This window comes from Lepidochelys olivacea (assembly GCF_965140295.1).
Source record: "Lepidochelys olivacea isolate rLepOli2 genome assembly, chromosome: 25".
In the NCBI taxonomy this organism is placed as follows: Eukaryota; Metazoa; Chordata; order Testudines; family Cheloniidae; genus Lepidochelys; species Lepidochelys olivacea.
In genome coordinates this window covers 11,963,246-11,982,959 of record NC_140435.1, presented here as the reverse complement: position 1 = coordinate 11,982,959, position 19,714 = coordinate 11,963,246, and the positions used below count along the sequence as shown (strand labels likewise).

Below are 19,714 nucleotides of genomic sequence, written 5' to 3'. Positions count from 1 at the left end.
ACCTACAATGAGAAAATTTAACAAAATATCCCTACTGGGTCATATAGTCAAACCAGAGGGGATCCATAGCTCTGGTACACGTTTGATTAGGCTTGCTTTTTAGCAGGGTAAAGTTACATTAGTGGTTAAAACAATTCTGAGTGTGGGAACCTGGCCTGCATCAGGGCTACCAGTATTTGATCAGTAGGATTTTTTTTAAAATAACTTTCTCTTCTCCAGCGTGGACACTGTTCAGAGTATGTTACAATTTCTTTAGCAATCAATGCTTACTAAAAAAGCAAGGCTGGCCTGAAGCACAAGCAAAGCAAACAGCTGATTGAGCCCCAGGACCAACTCTGCAACTCGTCTTAATCTTCCTACTCTAGCAATAACATTAAAAGGGGAAGAAACAAACAGCCTGATTCCACCTACTACTCTGAAAGCTTGATTCCAAGATAAGGTTGGCCCCAATTTCTGAAATAGAACCCCAAATATTTTAGAACCACCATTATTTCTGTTAGTGTCTGTACATATTCAAATTACTTATAAAGGCACCATGGTATTTAAGCACTGAATGAGAGCTAAAGTTCTGCATTTGTTTCAAATTTGTTCCAAAATATCTCCATTCTCTTGATTCCTTCAAAAGGAGAATCCTTCTTCATATGCTAAATATGTAGACAAACTTACAATCTCTGCAGAATCTCACTCAAACATGCTTCTGGCAGCTCACAAGGCATACAACTTGGTGCACAGTTCTGCCTGAACACAAGAAAATAACCTAACCTTTCAGCTTTCCAGTGGCACCCCAATACATCAGTACTGCACTGAGAGTGCTCCACCACACACATTCTGAGAATTTAGCAACCAGCCAGCATGACAGGAGAAGTTCACATTGAACAAACCCAAGCTATTTCCCTCAGACAAGTGGTAAGTGTTCGCTTTACAACTGTGGGGTTTTTGTTTGTTAGAACAATTAACAGAAGGCAGTAACCATAATTGAGGGGAAAATTGTTTATACGTGCTGCTAAAGCAAAAACGTCAAGTAAAATAAATGGGGTTTCTTCTATCTCCAAGCACTCTAATTTCCAATTAACCCAGCTGAAGTTTGCATGAAGCTTTAGAATGTAATTTAATGATGCAAATCAGTGTAGGATACGAGCCTTGTATTTAAGAGCCTTTCAAGCTTATTCTACTACAAATTCAGCTAGTCATAGAAGTAGTAACATTCTTGTTACACAAATGTAATATCCTACACAATGTCAGGAATGTAATATTACTGAATCACTCGAGACTGTCAAGCCAAAGTTTAACTTGATCCCAGCTACCCATGATTTTTAAAAAGCTCTGTTATCAGGTTTTATGGAGACAGACTACTTCCTGTGAATCAAGATCTTTAAAACCCCTCAAAGCAGTAAAACTTCCAGAACTTGAAAAACTTAGTACTAAACCTAACAGTCTGAGATCACACAGATCCTAGTAAAAATCTGATTTTTGTGATTTTACAAACTTAGTAACTGTCTTTTTCTTACAAGTACCCTTTGACCAACTAAAATGGAGCCGTCCTACTTTGGATAAACACCAAGATGTTGAACCAGGATTAGGAATAAATCTGGTTTTTAGACAGCAGACAACTCCTAGATTTAATTTATTTATTAAGTCATCTACTTCACAGCAGTGGTCTAACTGTTTTCAGGTCTTTACACGAAGTACTTACACGCAACGTGTGCGCACAATTGCAGATACTGCAGACATTAAAACATGTATGTGACTCAGTAGACAGAGGTAGATATGAAAAATGAAAGATGACAGCCCCACTAGCTAAGTCCAGGAATGATGTCCTAGTGAGAAGCCCAGTTTCTAGAAGACGTATTAGAATGTCTCCTAGGGTGCTCTCACTGAACGATGTTCAGGGGGCTCCATCCTTTTTATTTAAAATGTTAAGTTCTTAGCTCTCCCCAGACTACTATGATGGTGGTGAGATTCTCCACACTCCCACAGCCTCTGTTTTATATTCTACCACTAAATGAATTGAACACCACCACCTGACTTCATATCTTTTTCAAGCAAAGCAACAGGAAACTGATGAGTAACATTTTCACTACCACCCATCGGATTCTAATTAGCAGTAATGAAATTATCCAGAATTAACTGATGAAGCTCTGAACAACTAGAAGTACTGACCTGTCTGCCTGCAGACTCAGGAAAACACTACAGTTGGTTTACAGCCAATTAATTTTCTTCACAATCATCAAAAATCTTAGGACTTGCCCATACATGAACATTATTCCAGAATAAGATAAGGCGTGAATTTAAAACTGGGTATCTATTTCTGAATAACTCCATGTCTGGACACACTTATTCTAGAATAGCAAACTAAACCAGAAGAGGGCACTCTTATGCAGATATAAGAGTGTCCACACACTGAGCTGTTTCTGAATAGCTCAATATGTTGACAAGCCCTTGGATCAGTCTGTAAATCACGTCACCATGATACCTATGCAGTTAAACTGATTGAACATTAAGTTTAGGGGAGTTAAGACAAGTCATGCTCTAATTGGATAATGGTTCATATTGAGCAGACCACAACTATGTTCCCTTCCCTAAGTTCTTTGACCATGTGTGTACATATTATGTAGAAATAGCTGAACTAAAATTGAAAAACACATAGCTTGTGAAAATGACCATTAAAACCAACAATGACTGTACAAGGAAGTATCCCTTAAGTTTCGAGCAAGTACAGCCAAGCACCATCCCAAACACAAAGTATAGTAATGCGTAAGAAAATAAATAATCACTAGATGGCAGCATAATCCATAGTTTTAAAAACAAAATGATTCCAGCTGACACCAGACAAAACTTGCCACTGTACTTCTCCAGTCTGAATCACTACATTCTACTCAAATGCGCTGTTTAACTAGCCCCTTTGTCTTTACACTAATTCCTTGGTTTACTCTATTAACAGACATACCACCAAAATTAGTCACTTCTGCTAAGACAAAAACCCACCCTGTTAACACCCAATACCATGCGGTTCTCACTCATGAGAGCTAAAGAAAGGTAAATTCTTCCCTGCACCCAACCACCATCTCTTCAGTAGATCTTTGCCAGCACTGCATTTGAGCCACGAAGATAGTAAACAACAGGCGCAGGGGGGACCATACCCCTAATAGCAGGGAGGCTCTTTCATATACTAAGATATACTATTCCCTTACATTTTAATGCTCAAGACTCACATAGGCTATGTCTTCACCACATAAATGTTGTGTTTGATTTACCCAGGGTACAATCTGCACTGATTAACAGCTTTGTCTCCTCAGTTCTCCAAACTGGGGTGCGTTTTACATGGCTTCACTGTGAGAGTTACCACTCCTGGTCTCCTCACACACAGCCTCCAGCATGTATGAGTGCTATAGCTAGTCACTTATGAATTACACTGCAGAGCAACACCAGCAAACTCCCAGTCCCAGATTTTCCCCCAGCTCTCTCCTGGACAATACAAGCTCATATAAAGTCCATAATTTTATTAATAGAAAATGATATGCACAAATCATGTTATCCCAACACTTCAATCTAAACACCCTGGTTTAGAAAAAACAAAACAAGTTTATTAACTACAAAAGATAGGTTTTAAGTGACAACAAGTAATGAAGCACAAAAGTCAGAATTGATTACAAGAAAATAGAAGTAAAACGCAACTAATGCCTAACTTAACAAGCTACATGAATTCAAAGCAAAGGTCTTTCTCACTACATGTTCTAGCAGTCTTACGAGCTGAATTCTTTCAGTCAGGATCCTTCCCCAGTCCAAAACTGTTTCCTTTGTTCTTCAGGTGTTGTGGATGCCACGGCTAGAGAAAGGGAGGAATAATTTGGGGCATCTCCCCTTTCTTCTTATAACTCTCTCTCTTCTTTGAAAAACATCTCCAGCTGAGGTTCAGGAGACAAAGTCTATCTGGACAGGAACCCCTAACTGTTTTGTCAAGATTTAGATTTTCGCCCACATCCTCTTCTCTGCCAAAGAATGGCCATGTAACCAGGTGATGGTCCATTTGACTTTGTTGGCACCTGATTTGTGGCTGCTCCTCTCAGACATGGAACATGTCTTAGTAACTCCATACGGAGGAATCCTGTAACTTTACATGCAACGTTGCCACAAGTTGTAACAGGACAACAATAATAATCAGCAAATTATGGGTTTTCAAATTATACCTCATGAGGTATACTTTGTACAAAATTTATTATAGTTCTGTAAAAGGGTGAATATGGGGTTAACATTGTGACAGCCTGTACACTATTTTTCAGGTTTCAGAGTAGCAACCGTGTTAGTCTGTATCCGCAAAAACAAAAGGAGTACTTGTGGCACCTTAGAGACTAACAAATTTATTTAAGCATAAGCTTTCATACATCTGATGAAGTGAGCTGTAACTCACGAAAGCTTATGCTCCAAATAAATTTGTTAGTCCCCAAGGTGCCACAAGTACTCCTTTTCTTTTTACTATTTTTTCAGTGAATTCAAAGCCACAGTACTTGGCCAACAAACATCAGGAGAGCAAGATGAGATGTGAATGAATGTTAAAGTAAAGTAATGACTTGTATTGTACTATTTGGTCACTCCAGTGGGGTGAGAACGTCTAATTAGTACTACCCTTAGACTTGTTACTTTCTTTGATGACAATTTAAGGCCAATTCCTTGTCTGATGTCATGCAGCCCAGGGGGTAGAGAAGGTGGGAGTTTCACCCCCCTTCGCTATGGGGAGGGAAATGTGAGGGTGTTTTTTTGGAGGCTGCCGGTTCATTACATTAATAAAGGGAACAGACCATGTACCTGTTTGCCCCGGTAGAAGAGCCTTTGCCTGTCGGGTTCCACGCCGTCGCCAAACACCTCGTGTATCCTCAGCCGCAGTTCTTCCACCTTGGTGAGTTTGGAGAGCGAGTCCACCCGGTGGGTCTCCTTGCCATCCATGGTGCGCACCTGGATCCACATGGCGGCGGCTCTGCCAAGGAAGAAGGGGGAGTGGGTGACACACCTAGCAACAGGGATGGGGGGGGAAGGGGGGGCGCGAGGGCTGGTTCCACACCCAGAGCCTGCAGGCAGAGCCGCCTGGCACCAGGCCCCCCTGTTAGGGTGACCAGATAGCAAGTGTGAAAAACCGGGGGGGGGGGGCTGATAGGCGCCTATATAAGAAAAAGCCCCCAACATCGGGACGTCTGGTCACCCGACCCCCTGCCCATCCTGGGGGGCAGGTCTCTGCGAGACCCCGCTCCAGGGAGACGTTTAACTGCCCCCCCCCGCGCCCCGCGCGCGCTTAGGGACCATCCCGCCTCAGCCCTTCCCACCCCGGCCGGTCGGGCACCCCCCGCGCCGGAAACAGCCCGGGACCAGCCCCCCGCCCCCGAGATCTCCCCAAGGCGGACATCCCCCGACCCCAGCCCTCACCCCGGGGCCATCCTCCCCTGCGCCGGCCGGACACCCCCTGAACCCACCCCGGCCCCTTCCCCCGGCCGCCCGCTCCGTTCCCAAACGCCCACCTCAGCCACAAGTTGGGGCCGAGCCAGCGGGGGCGACGCTCGGTCTTCAGCCACCGAATCAATGAGACCTCTCACCCTAACACTCCCTTCGCTCCGATCGGCCCGCCCTCTCCTCCCAAACTATTGGCTCGCAGCCGGCCGGCCTCAACGCCGATTGGCCCTGAACGCCCGCCCCTCCCCACAACCTAGCCGATTAGGCTGCGCCAGGCCGTCCCGTCTCCCTCCTCGCGGGCAGGCGCCGCGCGCCAACTGTATCTCGCGCCACAATTGAAACGCTCTCTTCAGTCTCGCGGAGTTTCCTCCCCCCTTACAAACATCTCGCGTGGTTATGTAAATAACAGGAGACAGCTGCCCGGCCTTTTAAAGAGGCAGTTCTAAAGGGTCAGAGAGAAGGGAGACAAGGGCGTAGCCCGTGGAATAGGCAACCAGAGATGCCACTGAAGGTGCAAAATCTGTCTCCCCCACTCTCCCTTTATATTTTGCAATGTTCCTTAGCCTTTATAGAGGGGCACATTCTTAGGGTGCATTTTATAGCTTGACAGGCAGAAGGACAGGTCACTCACCCACTCTTACTGCACTGCCTGCTGCCCCTGGAGGAAGGAGTCCCTTTTTTGGGCATTAGCTACAGCCTATCACAAATGAGAACTACCCAGTGCAAGCACAGACCAAGCCATTGCAAAGTAGCAGCACCCTTCTGCCAGGCTCTGAAATGCAAACCGGACCTCTCACGTTTTGGAGTTGGGGGTTTCCAAATTGCCATAGGCTGACAATTAGTGTGTCTTGCGCAAATCCGATTTCCTCCCCCCCCCCCCAAAAAAACCCCACCACCCCGCAGTACATAGTTTAAGAATAAAGGCAAGATTCGGAAGGCCTGTCCCACGTTTCCATCTCAGGGACCAGGGTGAGTGTCTAGGAACTCTGTGTCCGATTGTTGCTTGCACTTAGGATGAGGGGCAACTTGTCTCCATATTCAGTGGCAGCATATGGTGAATGTGGTCAGCAGATGGGTCTCCCAGCCCTCCAAGTGCATGCAGAGACCAAGTTACTACAGAAGCTGCGCTGCTGCCAGCCTCTATAATTCTTTTTCTAGCTGCAAGGGTGGCCTTTTAAAACAAACACCTGCAAACTTTCAGGGAGTCTTTGTGGGGGTGGGGACATGGGAATGGAAACTACACATTTGAGGGCAGTCTATGGCAGTTTGCAAATCCTCTTCAAGGAAGTAAGTAGGGAAGGAGGGAGAAAGAGGTGATTTGTACAGTTTAAATTTTAGAACTTGAGAACAGTAGGACATTTTTTTTTTACAGTGAATTGGTCTGTGCCTGAACTTGGGAGGGAGTTCCTCGTTTGTCATACACTGCCAATGAACATGTAGACAGAGGGCTCTCTCCAAATACAACCAGAGCTCAAATCACAGGCAAGCTCTCAATGCCACCCGGGGAATAGGACATTTTAAACTTTCAATTTGTTTTTTCTCAGGGAGAGGTGTTTCCAAGTTGTGCGTGCAATGGCAACCCAATAAAAGCTGCAAACCCACCCTCCCCACCAGCCCCTAAAATGAATTTCACATACAACTGCAAGATTTCTAGTTTCCGCCTCAGCACCCAACAGCAGGAAAGGAGCGTTCACTTTCTGAAAGGGCCTGCTCCCTGCTGGCAACTGTGAGGGATTCAGGCGAAGACTCTGCCAGCTGATTACCTAAACCTATTATCCTCTCTAAAAATAGGCTTTAAAAATAAAAACCGATTGCAGTCTCCAGACTGCCTTCCCATTGCCTTTCAGGACTCGAGGCACAGAGAACTTTGTCTCTGCTTTGTACTTGGAGATGCGGAAAGGTAGAATCCGTTTATTATGCATACCTGGTAAATGTTGCACTCTATAAATAGGGGCACACAATTTACTCTACTGATATACAACGAACTAGTTAGAGTTTGCGGGTAAGGGACAGAGCTGGGAAAAAGACAGACTGCTTAAAGACGGAGACTGTCTCTCTGAGGAGCTACTGTGTTCGTATCCCACGTTTGCAAAGCCCACAGCAGATGCTCCTTGTACGACCAAGATCCCATCTTCTAAACATCGACATTATAAACACTCTGCACGACTCAAAATGTCTCCCTGCCCGTTGGCATTTGCTCCTATGGCAAGACACTTTTTTGGCAGAGCCTTGCCCTCTCTCTGTTTGCCCTTGGGAGGCGGGCTCAGGGGATCCCCTGCTTCCTAGCTGCTGTCAGTGAAGAAGCAATCTGCAAATCGCTCCTCCCCACTTTCTACAATAAACTTTAAAAAATAAAAATGCAGAAAAACTTAAGTTGCTCCGTTCCGCGTTGGTATTTCATAAGGGGCAGGGGCACCAGGGCTTTTGCAGGGACTTGATCTCCAACTTGAGCAACTTCCCTAGAGGATACCACTTTTGACGAGATAACCCCCCGTCGCTATAAATAAACCCTTTACGAACAAAATGTAACAGTCACCCTACAACATCTGCCGCTTCCATCCCAGCTGGGACAGTTACAGGAGCCGCGATGTTTGCAGCCACTTGGTTTCTGCTGGGGAGGGGGGGGGGGCAAAAGAGTCTCTCCCGTTTGCCGCGGGGGCTGCTCCCCGCTCTCGCTGCAAACCCCTTTCCTGCAAATAAGCCAGTGCAAATATTCACCCCCCACGGGAGACACTCACCTTTCGCAATCCCCGCAGCGGGACGGGAGCTTGGGGCAGGGCGGGCGGCTCCGTCCGCCGCTGGGGTCCCACGGCAGCGCTCCCCGGCGCTGCTGCTGCTGCCGCTGCCGCTGCCGCCACGTGCTGCAAAGCGGGCGCCCGCCGCCCCCGAGCCGCTCGCCGGGTGGCAACGGGCCGCCCCGGCTTCCCGGCCGCGACTGCTGCCGCCCGCGAACCCCGCGGCTGGCTTTGGAGTTTGGCGCGGGAAAGGCCGGGGTGGGGCGGGCCGCTGCCGATTGGTGGCTGGTGGCGGGAAGGAGGAAGACGGGGAGGAGCCCACGCCCGGCCCGAGGGATGCCGGCGTGCTGGGGAGGGGGCTTGCTGCCGCGGCCCCCTGCCTGCAGCGAGGGGCGCCCCCCGCCGCATGCCCGGGTGCGGGGGGTCCCGAAGCATTGCAGGGTGGGAGGTGCCGCGGCATCCCGCCTGGGGCTTGCTCCGTTCCCATCCTGGCCAGTCCCCTGAAAGAAGAATGAGGTGTGTCCCGTCCCCCCCGGTGGTTGGGGGGCTCGTCCCAGCCTCGGGCTTGGGAAGCGGGGAGCGCTCTCCGGCGGGGGGTAAAATGCCGACAGCTCCTTTCACCTCAGCCCTGCTCAGCGCCCCCCTCCCGAGAGAAATCAGTGGGGAAATGCTGCCTCCTCTGGGGTGGAGCGGGGAGGAAGTTGAACAGCGCACAGCCACAGGGCAGGGGGTTTCTAGGAAATAAACCACAGGACGGGAGAGGGCTGGAGTTCACCCTCAGCAGGGCCGCCGGAGGTAAGGGCCTCTTGAGCACCCGTTTCCCCTCCATTCAACTTTCAGCTCCATCCCCCTTGCTTGCAGTGTATCCTGATGACAAATGCTGCAGACCTGTCCCCTCTGCCCTAAGCTACTGGCCTACCCTCCTGGGGAAACCAGCGGATTGAGTCCCTTTCCCCATTTCCGGTCTCTTCTGCAAGAACAGCCCGTCAGAGCTGCTGCCCCTGGCAAGCAGAACCCTCCGCTTCCCCTCATTCATCCGATGAAGTAGGCCGTAGCTCACCAAAGCTTATGCTCAAATAAATTTGTTAGTCTCTAAGGAGCCACAAGTCCTCCTGTTCTTTTTGCGAATACAGACTAACACGGCGGCTACTCTGAAACACTTCCCCTCTGGCACCACAGGAGATTTGGGGCAAGGAGCTGCTGGACACATATTATTTCCACAAAAAGGGGAAGGAGAAGGAAAAGCCCAGCAGCTCAGAGTGGGCTCTGTTCCTTCCATCCATGAAGATATCTCTGAAGCCACACCTTTGATATCATGCACTGTTTCCTTTACTCAGCTCATCTCCCAGGATTAATAGTTTAGCAAAAGAAATCAAGGCATCAAAAGCACTTAAACCTGTGCTGAACCTGAAGCACGTGCTTCATTGCTTTCCTGAATCAGGGCCAGTGCCTGCAAGAAAAGTTGGTCTGCAGGCAAGAGCCCGGCACTTCCCCTGTGGCTCATAAAAAGCACGAGAAATATGGAGCATTATTCAGTCTGAAACAAATGGTGGCAGAACAATGGACCTCTCAGCAAACAGATTCCTCATGACGCCTCATAAGACACTTGCTGACAAAAAGTAGCGCATGCAAACTCCAAGGAAACTTGGCAAAGATGAGCAAGTGCCCTCCCCTGATGGCCATGACCCCTCAAACTGTCTTCCTGAAGTGTCCCCTCTCTCTAATCCCTAAAAGAGTCTCAGGAATCACAAGACTGGGGTTCTATTCTCTGTTTTCCCTCCCAGACTGTGTCTGTCTTGTCTATTTAGAATGTATATTTGGCCCCAGCACAATGGGTCACTGATCTCAGTAGGGGCCTTGAGGCACTACCATAATACAAGTACTAAATAATAAGGACCTCAAAAACATTACTGGGACAAATCCTGAAAGCTGGCACTGCTATCGAAGCCGAACAGAACCGCAGATGCTTAGCACTCACTGTAAATGCAGTGATGTCACAAACCTTTGACATCACAGACACACACAGATCCTTAGGAAGCACAGACAACAGCCGGCTTCTGTTCTTCCCTGATGTCGGTGGTGAAATCGATTAACCTGGTGCTGCCTGAAGATACGGTGTATTTGGCAGGCTCCAGCATAGATGGCCAAGTGATTCTGAGCCTTAACAAATCTTTGATCAATCCCATAGTGAAGGTAGAGCTCGTGGGAAGAGGCTATTTGGAGTGGAATGAAGAGATTAATGCTGACAAGGATTACAGCAGAGACATTGTCTGCAATAACAAGGCTGACTACATCAATAAAACAAAGACATTCAAAATAGCGGGTAAGGAATTGGAACCATAGAGTTCAAAGAACACAGAGTAAAACCTCACTAATTTTGCACTAGTGAACACAGAAATTGCCATATTGGATCAGATCAGTGATCAGTCTAGTCCTGTGTCCTGTCATTACCCCAACCACTTAAGAGAAAAATGCAAGAAACACTACATTAGACAGTTATGTGATAACCTGCCCACAGGAAGTATTTCTTCCTAACCTTATTGATTAGATATTGGCTTAAGCCCTGAAGCAGGAGGCTGAACTTTGGCACTTTTAAAAAAATATTTAATTTTAAACTCTGATCTGATTTTAATCTGAAACCCTGATAATGATCTCATTATCCATGTAACAGTCCAGTCCCTTTTATTTCCTCTGACCTCTTGGCTTCCATGAGGTCTTTAGTTATTTGGATTTATATTTTTTTAAAAGTGTAAATGAAAAATGGTGGCAATGGATGTCCCAACGTTAATTCTGTGTTTGTGCAGAAAAAGTATTTCCTTTTATCCGTTTTAAATGTGCTCCCTTTCAATTTCCGGGAATGTCCCCTTGTCCTTGTATTAGGAGAAAAGGAAACCAGGAGATGGTATTTTGCACATCAGAGCCAGTTTGAGATACACTTACTCTCACTTAGTAGTAGTTCACACCATGTATAGTCCCATTGAAATCTAAGGGTTTATTTGTGGGGTAAGGTACCACTCAATGTGAATAAAGGGATCACAATCTGGCCCATAGTAAGTGTGTGTACATATGTATACATATAGTTACAGTAATGCATCACTAAGACCTTGTCTAAACTAGGAGGGGTTTTCTGGTATAGTTATATCAGTATAGCTAGATGACGAAAATCCTTTATTGTGTGAGTGAACACATTTATATTGGGATAAAAGTGATTATACCAGTATAACATATGTAAATCTCCCAGTCAGCATAATCTGTAATAGCATAAGCACAGTTATACCAGTATAACTCCATCTATTCTAGGACTTTTACTGGCATAGCTATGTAGGTAAAGAATCATACCCCTAAATGACATATTGCTATGCCAATAAAACCTCTAAGGCCTGGTCTACACTAGAAAATTAAGTCAATATAACTACATTGCTCAGGGCTGTGAAAAATCCACAGCGCTGAGTGACGTAGTTAAACCAACGAACCTAAATTCCCATGTAAACACCGCTAGGTCGACGGAAGAATTCTTCCACTGACCTAGCTACCACCTCTCTGGGACGTGGATTACCTATTTACCACTGAGCTGCATATGGCGCTCTCTGTGTGTTATGTGGGCCGCATCCACACAATATATATACTACCTGTATGGTCCTGAGGATTTCACATGGGCCACAGCTATGCTCTGATTGGGTTGCAAGCAGCCCCCAGGCCAGGGGTTGAGAACCACTGGTCTACACTGAAGAACTACGATGCAACTGTACCACTGTAGCGTTTTAAGTGCAGACAAGTCCTAAGTTTAGACCAGGTATCAATGTACTTTGTTCATTTATTTTGTCAACTGTCATTTTTAATTTTTTTATGTGGTGGTAAGTGTACCACAGTATATTTTGTAAAAATAATGAAATCTTGATAATATGAGACCTCGCTATGGCTTATGTTGTTATAGCCTTGCTGAGAGGCAGGGAGGTTATAAGTTACACAGAGGAGGTAAATGAAAATTAGTCAGGGTCTTACTGTGTTTTTACATACAGAATTAGCTAATCCCTGATGTTCACAGGAATATAAAAGCAGTGTGTTGTGAACTCCTCCTAGGTAGTTAAGAGTTGAAGGTTAGGCTGCATGTCAATGCATTAAATCTTGGATTTGACCTATGACCTCCAATGGTCAGACTGCAACTCCTCCTAGACTATTAGGGTTTAAAGGCTATGCCCCACCAGAAAAGTCATTTTTCCTACATGTGCAATCAAGTCTTGGATTTAGCCTATTACCCCTCACCGTGGCAAGTAAATTCCTCCTACAAGTTCAAAGTTGTGCCAGGTGTTGTTGTAAATCTAGGGTGAAATTATCTTTCTGATATTTAGCATAATAATAACAACAAGCAGTGCTTCTATGACACTTTTCAACTCTAGATCTTAAAGGCCAAATGTTTCAAAATTGGGTGCCTAAAGGCAGGCACGTAAATCCATATTTAGTCTCCTCAGTAAACAGCCTGATTTTCAGAGATACTAAGAAACCACAACTCTCAAGGTTTCTTTCACAAAATTTACCAGCAGTCCTATACCAGTGTAATTACACTACTTTAGCTATGCAGTATAACTCCCTATGTGCACATTCTCCTTTGGGATTTAGAGTGCCTTTTTCAGTTTAGCTTATGTCTCTTTAGAAGTGGTTTAAACTAAACTGAAAAAGAAAAAGGCATTCTAAATCCCAAAAGAGTACCGGTATGTGGGGAATTATATCAGAAAGATGGTCTTATCAGTTCAAAGTGAGACAAGGCCAACTTTAGCTTGGTGCGAGCAGGAAACCTCTTCATTAAATTCAATGTAATTGCACCTGCTTACACTACAAACTGAATTTAAGAAAGAGGCAGAAGCAGAACACTGAAATGATTTTCCATGGCCTTGCATCTTGTGTCATTCACATTAATGCAAAGCGAAAGTAAAATATTATCAGTGGGGTGAGTGACCTGATAGCAATTTTACCCCCACTTTGCACGGGTGTAACTGAAAACACAAAAAGCCAGGCTGTGGAGACTTAGGCTCTGTGAGGGTTTGTTATGTCCAGTGACACCAGTAAAGGAGAAGTAGGTATTCCATTGCCTGACTTCTGTAGGGCCTGAGAGCTGTTGAGCACCCTTCATGCCTAGTGACCACATTAAAAGTTGAGGGTGCTCAGCATTCGGCAGGAACAGACCCCTAAAAATAATTTGCAAGCAGCTGAGGGTTGCTACCCTCATTAAAAAAATTCCATCAAGAACGCAAGGCAGCCCATAAATAAGAGGTTATCTTTTAGCTCGGTAAGTGAGGGAGTGTCGTTTGGCTTTCAGATAACTGGCTAGGTTCGGGCACCCACACCTTTGACTTCCATTTCAACTTACCTGACAGACTTCCATCGACATTCACCAGCAACATAGCCCGTGTCTCCTACTTCGTCAAAGCCTCCTGCGCCAGTCGAGAGCTCATCTTAGCCAAGCAGAAGAAATATTTACTAGTGCAAGGGACCTCTGGCATCCTTAAAGATAAAATACAATCCCAGGTAAAGTAAATAGAGAATATTCTTCCTGTGACAGGAGGACAGAAAAAGAGTGTAAGAGTCCAGTGCTGCTCCCAATGAGGTTTAGCTAGCTATTTGTGCCAGGCCCATCCCTGTGGTATTGGAGCATCCTTACAAAACTACATAAGTCCAGACAGGTGGTCTACACACAGAACCTAGAATTGTCTCCTCGCTCCCCTTTTCCAAAGACATTTAGTTTGGCCTACGAGGCGCTTTGGCGATCAAGACCAGGACTTGGGAGCTGGTTCAAGCAAAGATGGGGACCCACAGTAAAGCCACCTGAATCAGGGCCGCGCACGCTAAGGGCATGGCTACATGCAAAAGTTGTACCATGTGCACTTTAAGTACACTGGTATACTTAAAGTGGTACACTCCAGCCCCACCCAACCCCACCCCAAAGTAGAAGCAGTTATACTGGTATAAAGATGCTTATACTGGTAACAATAAAATAAATGTCACACCCCTGATGGACATTGTTATCCTGGTACAAAAGCGGTGTGCAGGCCAAGCCTAAGAGTCAGTGCATGACCTTCTCCCACCTAATTGCTCGGCCTTGTCAGCTAAGGCGATGTAATTCCATGGAAGGTAAAGGGTAGCAATAGGATAGCATGTATGTTTGTGGAGGGCAGTTGGGGAATTAGTGGCTGGAGGTTTCCTATTAAAGAGGAGAATAGGGGAAATAGGAGATGTGCCCCAACAGGGCCATGGTGAAAGGAGGAGACACCTCGATTCCTCATGGCTCCATGGTAAGTGACACTGTAAGAGGAAAACGTCAACTTCACATTTCAGTCTGTCCCACAGGGACCCCCATGACTCTAGGCTTGGTAGCATCATCTGCCTCAGCCCCATCAGGGCTTTCTAGCCCAATCTGATATTCAACTGGCAGCCAGTGAAGAGATGGAACACTGGAGTAACGTGGTGTCATTAGCCCACATTGGTCAACAGATGTTCCCCGTGGCTTCTTTCTCAAGCATACAGGCTGAACTTTCCTGATATTTATAGGGAGGTTTAAAAAAAGAACAGGCATTGTGGGAAAAGAACTTCCAGGACTTCTCTCTATATCATAAAGCAGAAAAAATTTCATGCAACCATTATCTGTTTCCTTTGAAGATCATTGTTAAAATTACAATGATTTAAACAATGCAGCAGGTACAAGCAAAACAATATGTGCTTTAATGTAGCTAAATGTAATTGTATACATCTAGGAACAAAGAATACAGACCATACTTACAGGATGAGGGACTTTATGTTGGGAAGTAGTGACTTTGATAAAGATTTGGCGGCCCTGGTGGATAATCAGCTGAACACGAGCTCCTGGGTGCAATGCTGTGGCCAAAATAGCTAATGCAATTCTTGGATACATAAACAGGGGAATCTTAAGTAGGAGTATAGAGGTTATTTTACTCCTGACAATGGTGCAATTGCCACTAGAATACGCTGTCCAGATCTGGTGTCCACAATTCAAGAAGGATGTTGATAAACTGGAGAGAGTTCAGACAAGAGCCATGAGAATGAGCAAAGGATTAGGAAACATGCCTCATAATGATAAATAGATTGAGCTGCTTGAGTCTATCTTAACAAAGAGGAGTTTAAGGGGTGACTTGATTATACTTTATAAGTATCTACATGGGGAACAAATGCATGAGAATGGGATCTTCAATACAGCAGAAAAAGGTCTAACATGATCCAAGGGCTGGAAGTTGAAGCTAGACAAATTCAGACTGGAAATGAGGCATACATTTTTATCAGTGATGGTCAATATCCCTTGCAACAATGGTGGCGGATTCTCCATCACTGGCAAATTGTAAATAAAGATGGGACGTTTTTCTAAAAGATGTTCTCTAAGGATTATTCTGGGGAAGTTCTACGGCCTGTGTTCTACAGGAGGTCAGAGTAGGTGATCACAATGGTTCCTTCTGGCCTTGAAATCCATGCTCCATGCAGAGTCAGGAGAAATCTCCCCCTCAGCAACACTGGTTCCTGGGGCAACCAGAATCTGCAGAATCACTTGAGCCTAGTAGGATGAAACACCCAGCTCCTTTTCAGGAGTGTCAAGTGTCCCTAAGGATGTGGAGTAACAGCAGAAACTGGATTTAACACTAAAGAAGGGAAGAGCGTTGATAGTGAATTGAACCCTAAAAGGTGCAGAACATTAACATCCCAGCCAAAATGGTACAGGAAAAAAAAGGGACCCTGAATCATTCAGCATCTCAAGGCTTCCAGTACACAGCCTCCTCACACATCATTTTCCCTGAACAATAATTATGCATGTTCTTATTTCACGGCTACATTATTACATATTCCCAGAGATCAGTCTTGAAAATATTACTCACATGAGTAGTCCTATTGAACTCAATGGGTAAGTAGAGCTACTCACATGCATCAGGATTAGCCCCTTTGACTGCAAATTCATTAGGGTAGAGACACGGGGCCTGATTCCCATTTATGCTAAGGCCCCTTTGCACTGCCAGAGTGGCGTAAAAGGGCCTGAGCGTAAATGAGAATCTGGACCGTAGAGCCAAACTCTGCTCTCTCTCAGGTGTAAATCAGGATTAACTCTGTTGAAGTCAATGGAATTATGGTAGTGTAAGTGAGCTCTGATTCACGCCTATGGCCTTTTATTACTTGACTTGTATTATTGACAGCACCCAGCCCCATACACATTTATGGTGTCGTGTAAATAATACAGTGATTCCTAACCTTATTACTATCTTTAGTGTTCTGTTTTAAATGGCACCGTCAGCAAATTCTGCCATCTTCCTTCCTGACGCATGCACCAGGAGATAACTCTTCTCTACCCCACAGGGTGGATAACGAAGCTTCATTCATTCTTGTTTGTAACAAGCTCTGAGGTACATGGATGGAAGGGGCTAGAGAAGTGTGACTATTAATGTTATTCTTTTGCTTTGGGGTCTGAGCCCTTGAGTGAACTTTGCACAGCATACAATCTGCCAGCGTTACCGAAATCACCTACACTGAGACCTAATGCTAATCATTGCATCAAGATGGTGAGAAAATGCTACTTTTAATGGCCCGTTTGTGGCCTTCCCCTGAATTTGGTGTAGATATATATTGTGTGCATTTCCCTTGCTCTCTACTGGATGGAATCAGGACTGCTAAGCTGTGTGTCATATGCCCTGGACTGCTAACAAAAATTCTCCTTTAGCTCAAGTGACAGGGGCCTGTGGAGAAGAATGTGAGGTCTATTTCTCACTGCTTCTATGAAGTACAAAGGGCCACACATGCAGCATGAAGTTTTGGGTGTCTGCAGATTTCTTTCAGTGTGAAGCAGCCTCTGCTCCTGCATCTGCAGTTCCATGTGTGTAAGGAACCAAGGCAATCATATTGTATCCTGTGAAAGGCACTCACCATACTCTACCTTTCCCCCTTCCCCATGCAGTACCCTTTGGTGGTGGAAGTCGACAAGCACATAGCTTATCATTGCTGCTTCAAACACGGCCTCGTCATCCTCCGGATTTCCTTGGCAAAAAACACATTCGCCCCCGGTGAACACATCATCTTCACAACAGAGATTGACAACCAGACAGGAAGGTCCATCAGGAAGGTGGTTTTTGCCTTGTACTCCATCATCCTCTACCTGGGCTACACCGTCAGGGCAGAACGGCGCTTCTTGGAAGATCGAAACGAAGTGATGAGGCTGGAGTCCAAGACCAAGGCAGCCTCCTTTGAGGTCACAAAGATCACCAGCATATTCCCCCTGCCCAAGTTACTGTCTGTCAGCAGCATGTCCATAGCTAACGATATCATGGAAGTCCGGTATGAGCTGATAGGGACTGTTTATCTTCCCTGGTCCATGACCACAGTTGTGGCCAAAGTGCCTATCATCATAAGAACCACAGCTGTAGGCATTCCTGAGGACTAGCAGAAGGGTGCAGATCTGCACCAGATGCAAAGTGACCATGTGGATGCACCCAGCGTTTTCAGATGAATCTCTATACAGTGATCCAGGAACAAGTTTGCTGAGGTCCAGATAATAAAGGTTTGCTGTGAAACGTGTGTGCCAGCTGCCTGATTTCACAACAGGGCTTTGCACAAGAGGGTTCTGGATTGGGCCAAGGTGCCAGAATGAGTCAAAAAATGAGAGAGGGTGGGGCTAGCTAGGACCCAAGAGCAGGGTGAGAATACAAAGAGACGCTGCATACCTCCTAACTCAGGGCTGCAGTATGCTCTAGTTAGATCAGAGGAATGGTCATCAAGAGACCTGAGTTCTAAATCCAACTCCACTGCTGACTCGCTGGGTTAGTGACTTTGCTTCTCTGTGCTTCAGGTTCCCTTCCCGCCCTGTAGAATAGGGATGATACTAGAGCAGATCCACAGGTTCATTCCCCACCCACCCAAGTGTCTTGTGTCATGGTTTGTCTGGATGCGAGAAGGAAGACCCAGGTCAGTGGCCTGGACTCAGGAGGACAAATACCCTTTAAATAGCTGGCCCCAGAGACACACACACACACACACACTGGGAGCAGAGACAACATTAGGAAAGTCTCTCCACCTAAAGGTGTGGAGCTGGCAAGTCCAGGGAAGAATGGAGGAGCAGGTCTGGGTGGAGAACTGGCAGGTGGAAAGCCAGCAGCAGAGAGAGCCAGAAGGCTGGGAAAGCAGGCAGGAACAAGCCAGTCTGCCTGCTGATTGGGCGGCATCAGGGGAGGCTGGGGAAAGAAACCAGGTTGCTGTGGGATTGCATATGGAGCCTGGGGAGGGGCAGAAGCTGGGAAGGCACTAACTCAGCCACCAGGGTGAGAGGGGGACCAGGCAGCAGGTATACAGGGAGCAAAAGATACATGAGACCCCTCTGTGTCTTCTAGTACAGAAAGGACGCTGCCAGGCATAGTAGCAATCCCCTAACCAGGAATACAATATAGGGCCTAGCTGGAGAGACTGGAGTTGGGCAAGGAGGGAATCTCAGAATTACAGCCAGGTGCTTGACTGGAGTATCCCTACGGCCCTTTGTTTTCAGTTTTTAACAATTTTTACCGACAAGTTCCCACATTTTACAAAAGCTATTATTGGGGTATTCCTGCTTTTCACCCAACTTTTGAACCAGTCAAGTACATGAAAAGACAGAGTAAGTTCAGAACATCCAATCCATTACAATAGGTAGATGTGTTTCTGTTAATAATACATTAGTCTTGGTGTAAATGTGACGCTGTCTGTTAAAGTCAGACAATGTAGTGGGGAAGATGCACACACACAGACATGTGCCTCCATGTGTACAACCGATGAAGTGAGCTGTAGCTCACGAAAGCTTACGCTCAAATAAATGGGTTAGTCTCTAAGGTGCCACGAGTCCTCCTGTTCTTTTTGCGGACACAGACTAACACGGCTGCTCCTCTGAAACCTGTTAACGTACAGTTCATGAAACAAACCAGAGCATTAAACTGCTTTTACTTTCAATATTCTTATTTTTCTCTATTTGTTGCTTTTTTTCCTATCCTCGCATCCCCAAATATTAACCCCGATATCTACCCAAAAAACTGTGAAGATAATTTTTTGCACCAGTTTTCACCCGTTTTTTTTTCTAATAAAAACTCATCAATTACCAGGAAATTTTAAACAAAATAAAACTTGAAAATTAAGACCCTTGTGTATCCCCCAGGCTTCTTAAGGGGCAACAGCACCTTTCTCCCTCAGGCAAAGAGAGCTTGCTGACACTAAGGCCACGTAGTGGCAAGGGCCCCCCCCGCCAGACTTAATACGACTACTGCAAAAAAAGACTCCGGCAGCATGACTTATGCCCGTTCTTAGGGTGCATGGGCAGCTGTGGAGTGGAACTGCTACTTCCCCGGAGCCTAGAGAGGAGGGTTCCTCCCCACCATGCCCCTGAGGATTCCCAGCAGCGCCCAGCGCAGGGCTGGGAACTAGAAAGTACAGATGTAACCAGTGCCAAGTACAGTCTGTTCTCTCCACCAGGCCAGGCGGGATGACAAGCCCATGGCAGCTCCAGCACTATGTTTAAAGGCTACTGCTCCAGCAAAAAT

General features: G+C 46.0%; 2 protein-coding genes across 5 annotated transcripts in view; one reads left to right on the top strand and one right to left on the bottom strand.

Annotated features, from left to right (window-relative positions):
- Positions 1 to 13,559, bottom strand: part of UHRF1 (ubiquitin like with PHD and ring finger domains 1) — a 33,239-nt gene extending 19,680 nt beyond the window's left edge. Inside the window, exons 1-2 of one of the 4 annotated variants that reach the window (XM_084614602.1) lie at positions 13,540 to 13,559; positions 4,804 to 4,972 (exon numbers count right to left, since the gene is read on the bottom strand). In XM_084614602.1, coding sequence (XP_084470728.1) covers positions 4,804 to 4,962 — 159 coding nt within the window. In that variant the 5' untranslated portion in view covers positions 4,963 to 4,972; positions 13,540 to 13,559. Of the gene's footprint in view, positions 1 to 4,803; positions 4,973 to 5,507; positions 5,654 to 8,177; positions 8,414 to 10,176; positions 10,195 to 13,539 lie in introns of those variants that run through there. The other 3 variants (XM_084614601.1, XM_084614600.1, XM_084614599.1) reach the window with 3 other exon arrangements.
- Positions 10,245 to 17,598, top strand: ARRDC5 (arrestin domain containing 5; the record flags this gene model as incomplete). Its single annotated transcript, XM_084614905.1, has 3 exons — positions 10,245 to 10,497; positions 13,489 to 13,697; positions 17,077 to 17,598. The coding sequence occupies 3 exons, from the start codon at positions 10,245 to 10,247 to the stop codon at positions 17,596 to 17,598; spliced, it is 984 nt and encodes a 327-aa protein (XP_084471031.1).
- Between the last annotated feature and the right edge of the window lie 2,116 nt (positions 17,599 to 19,714).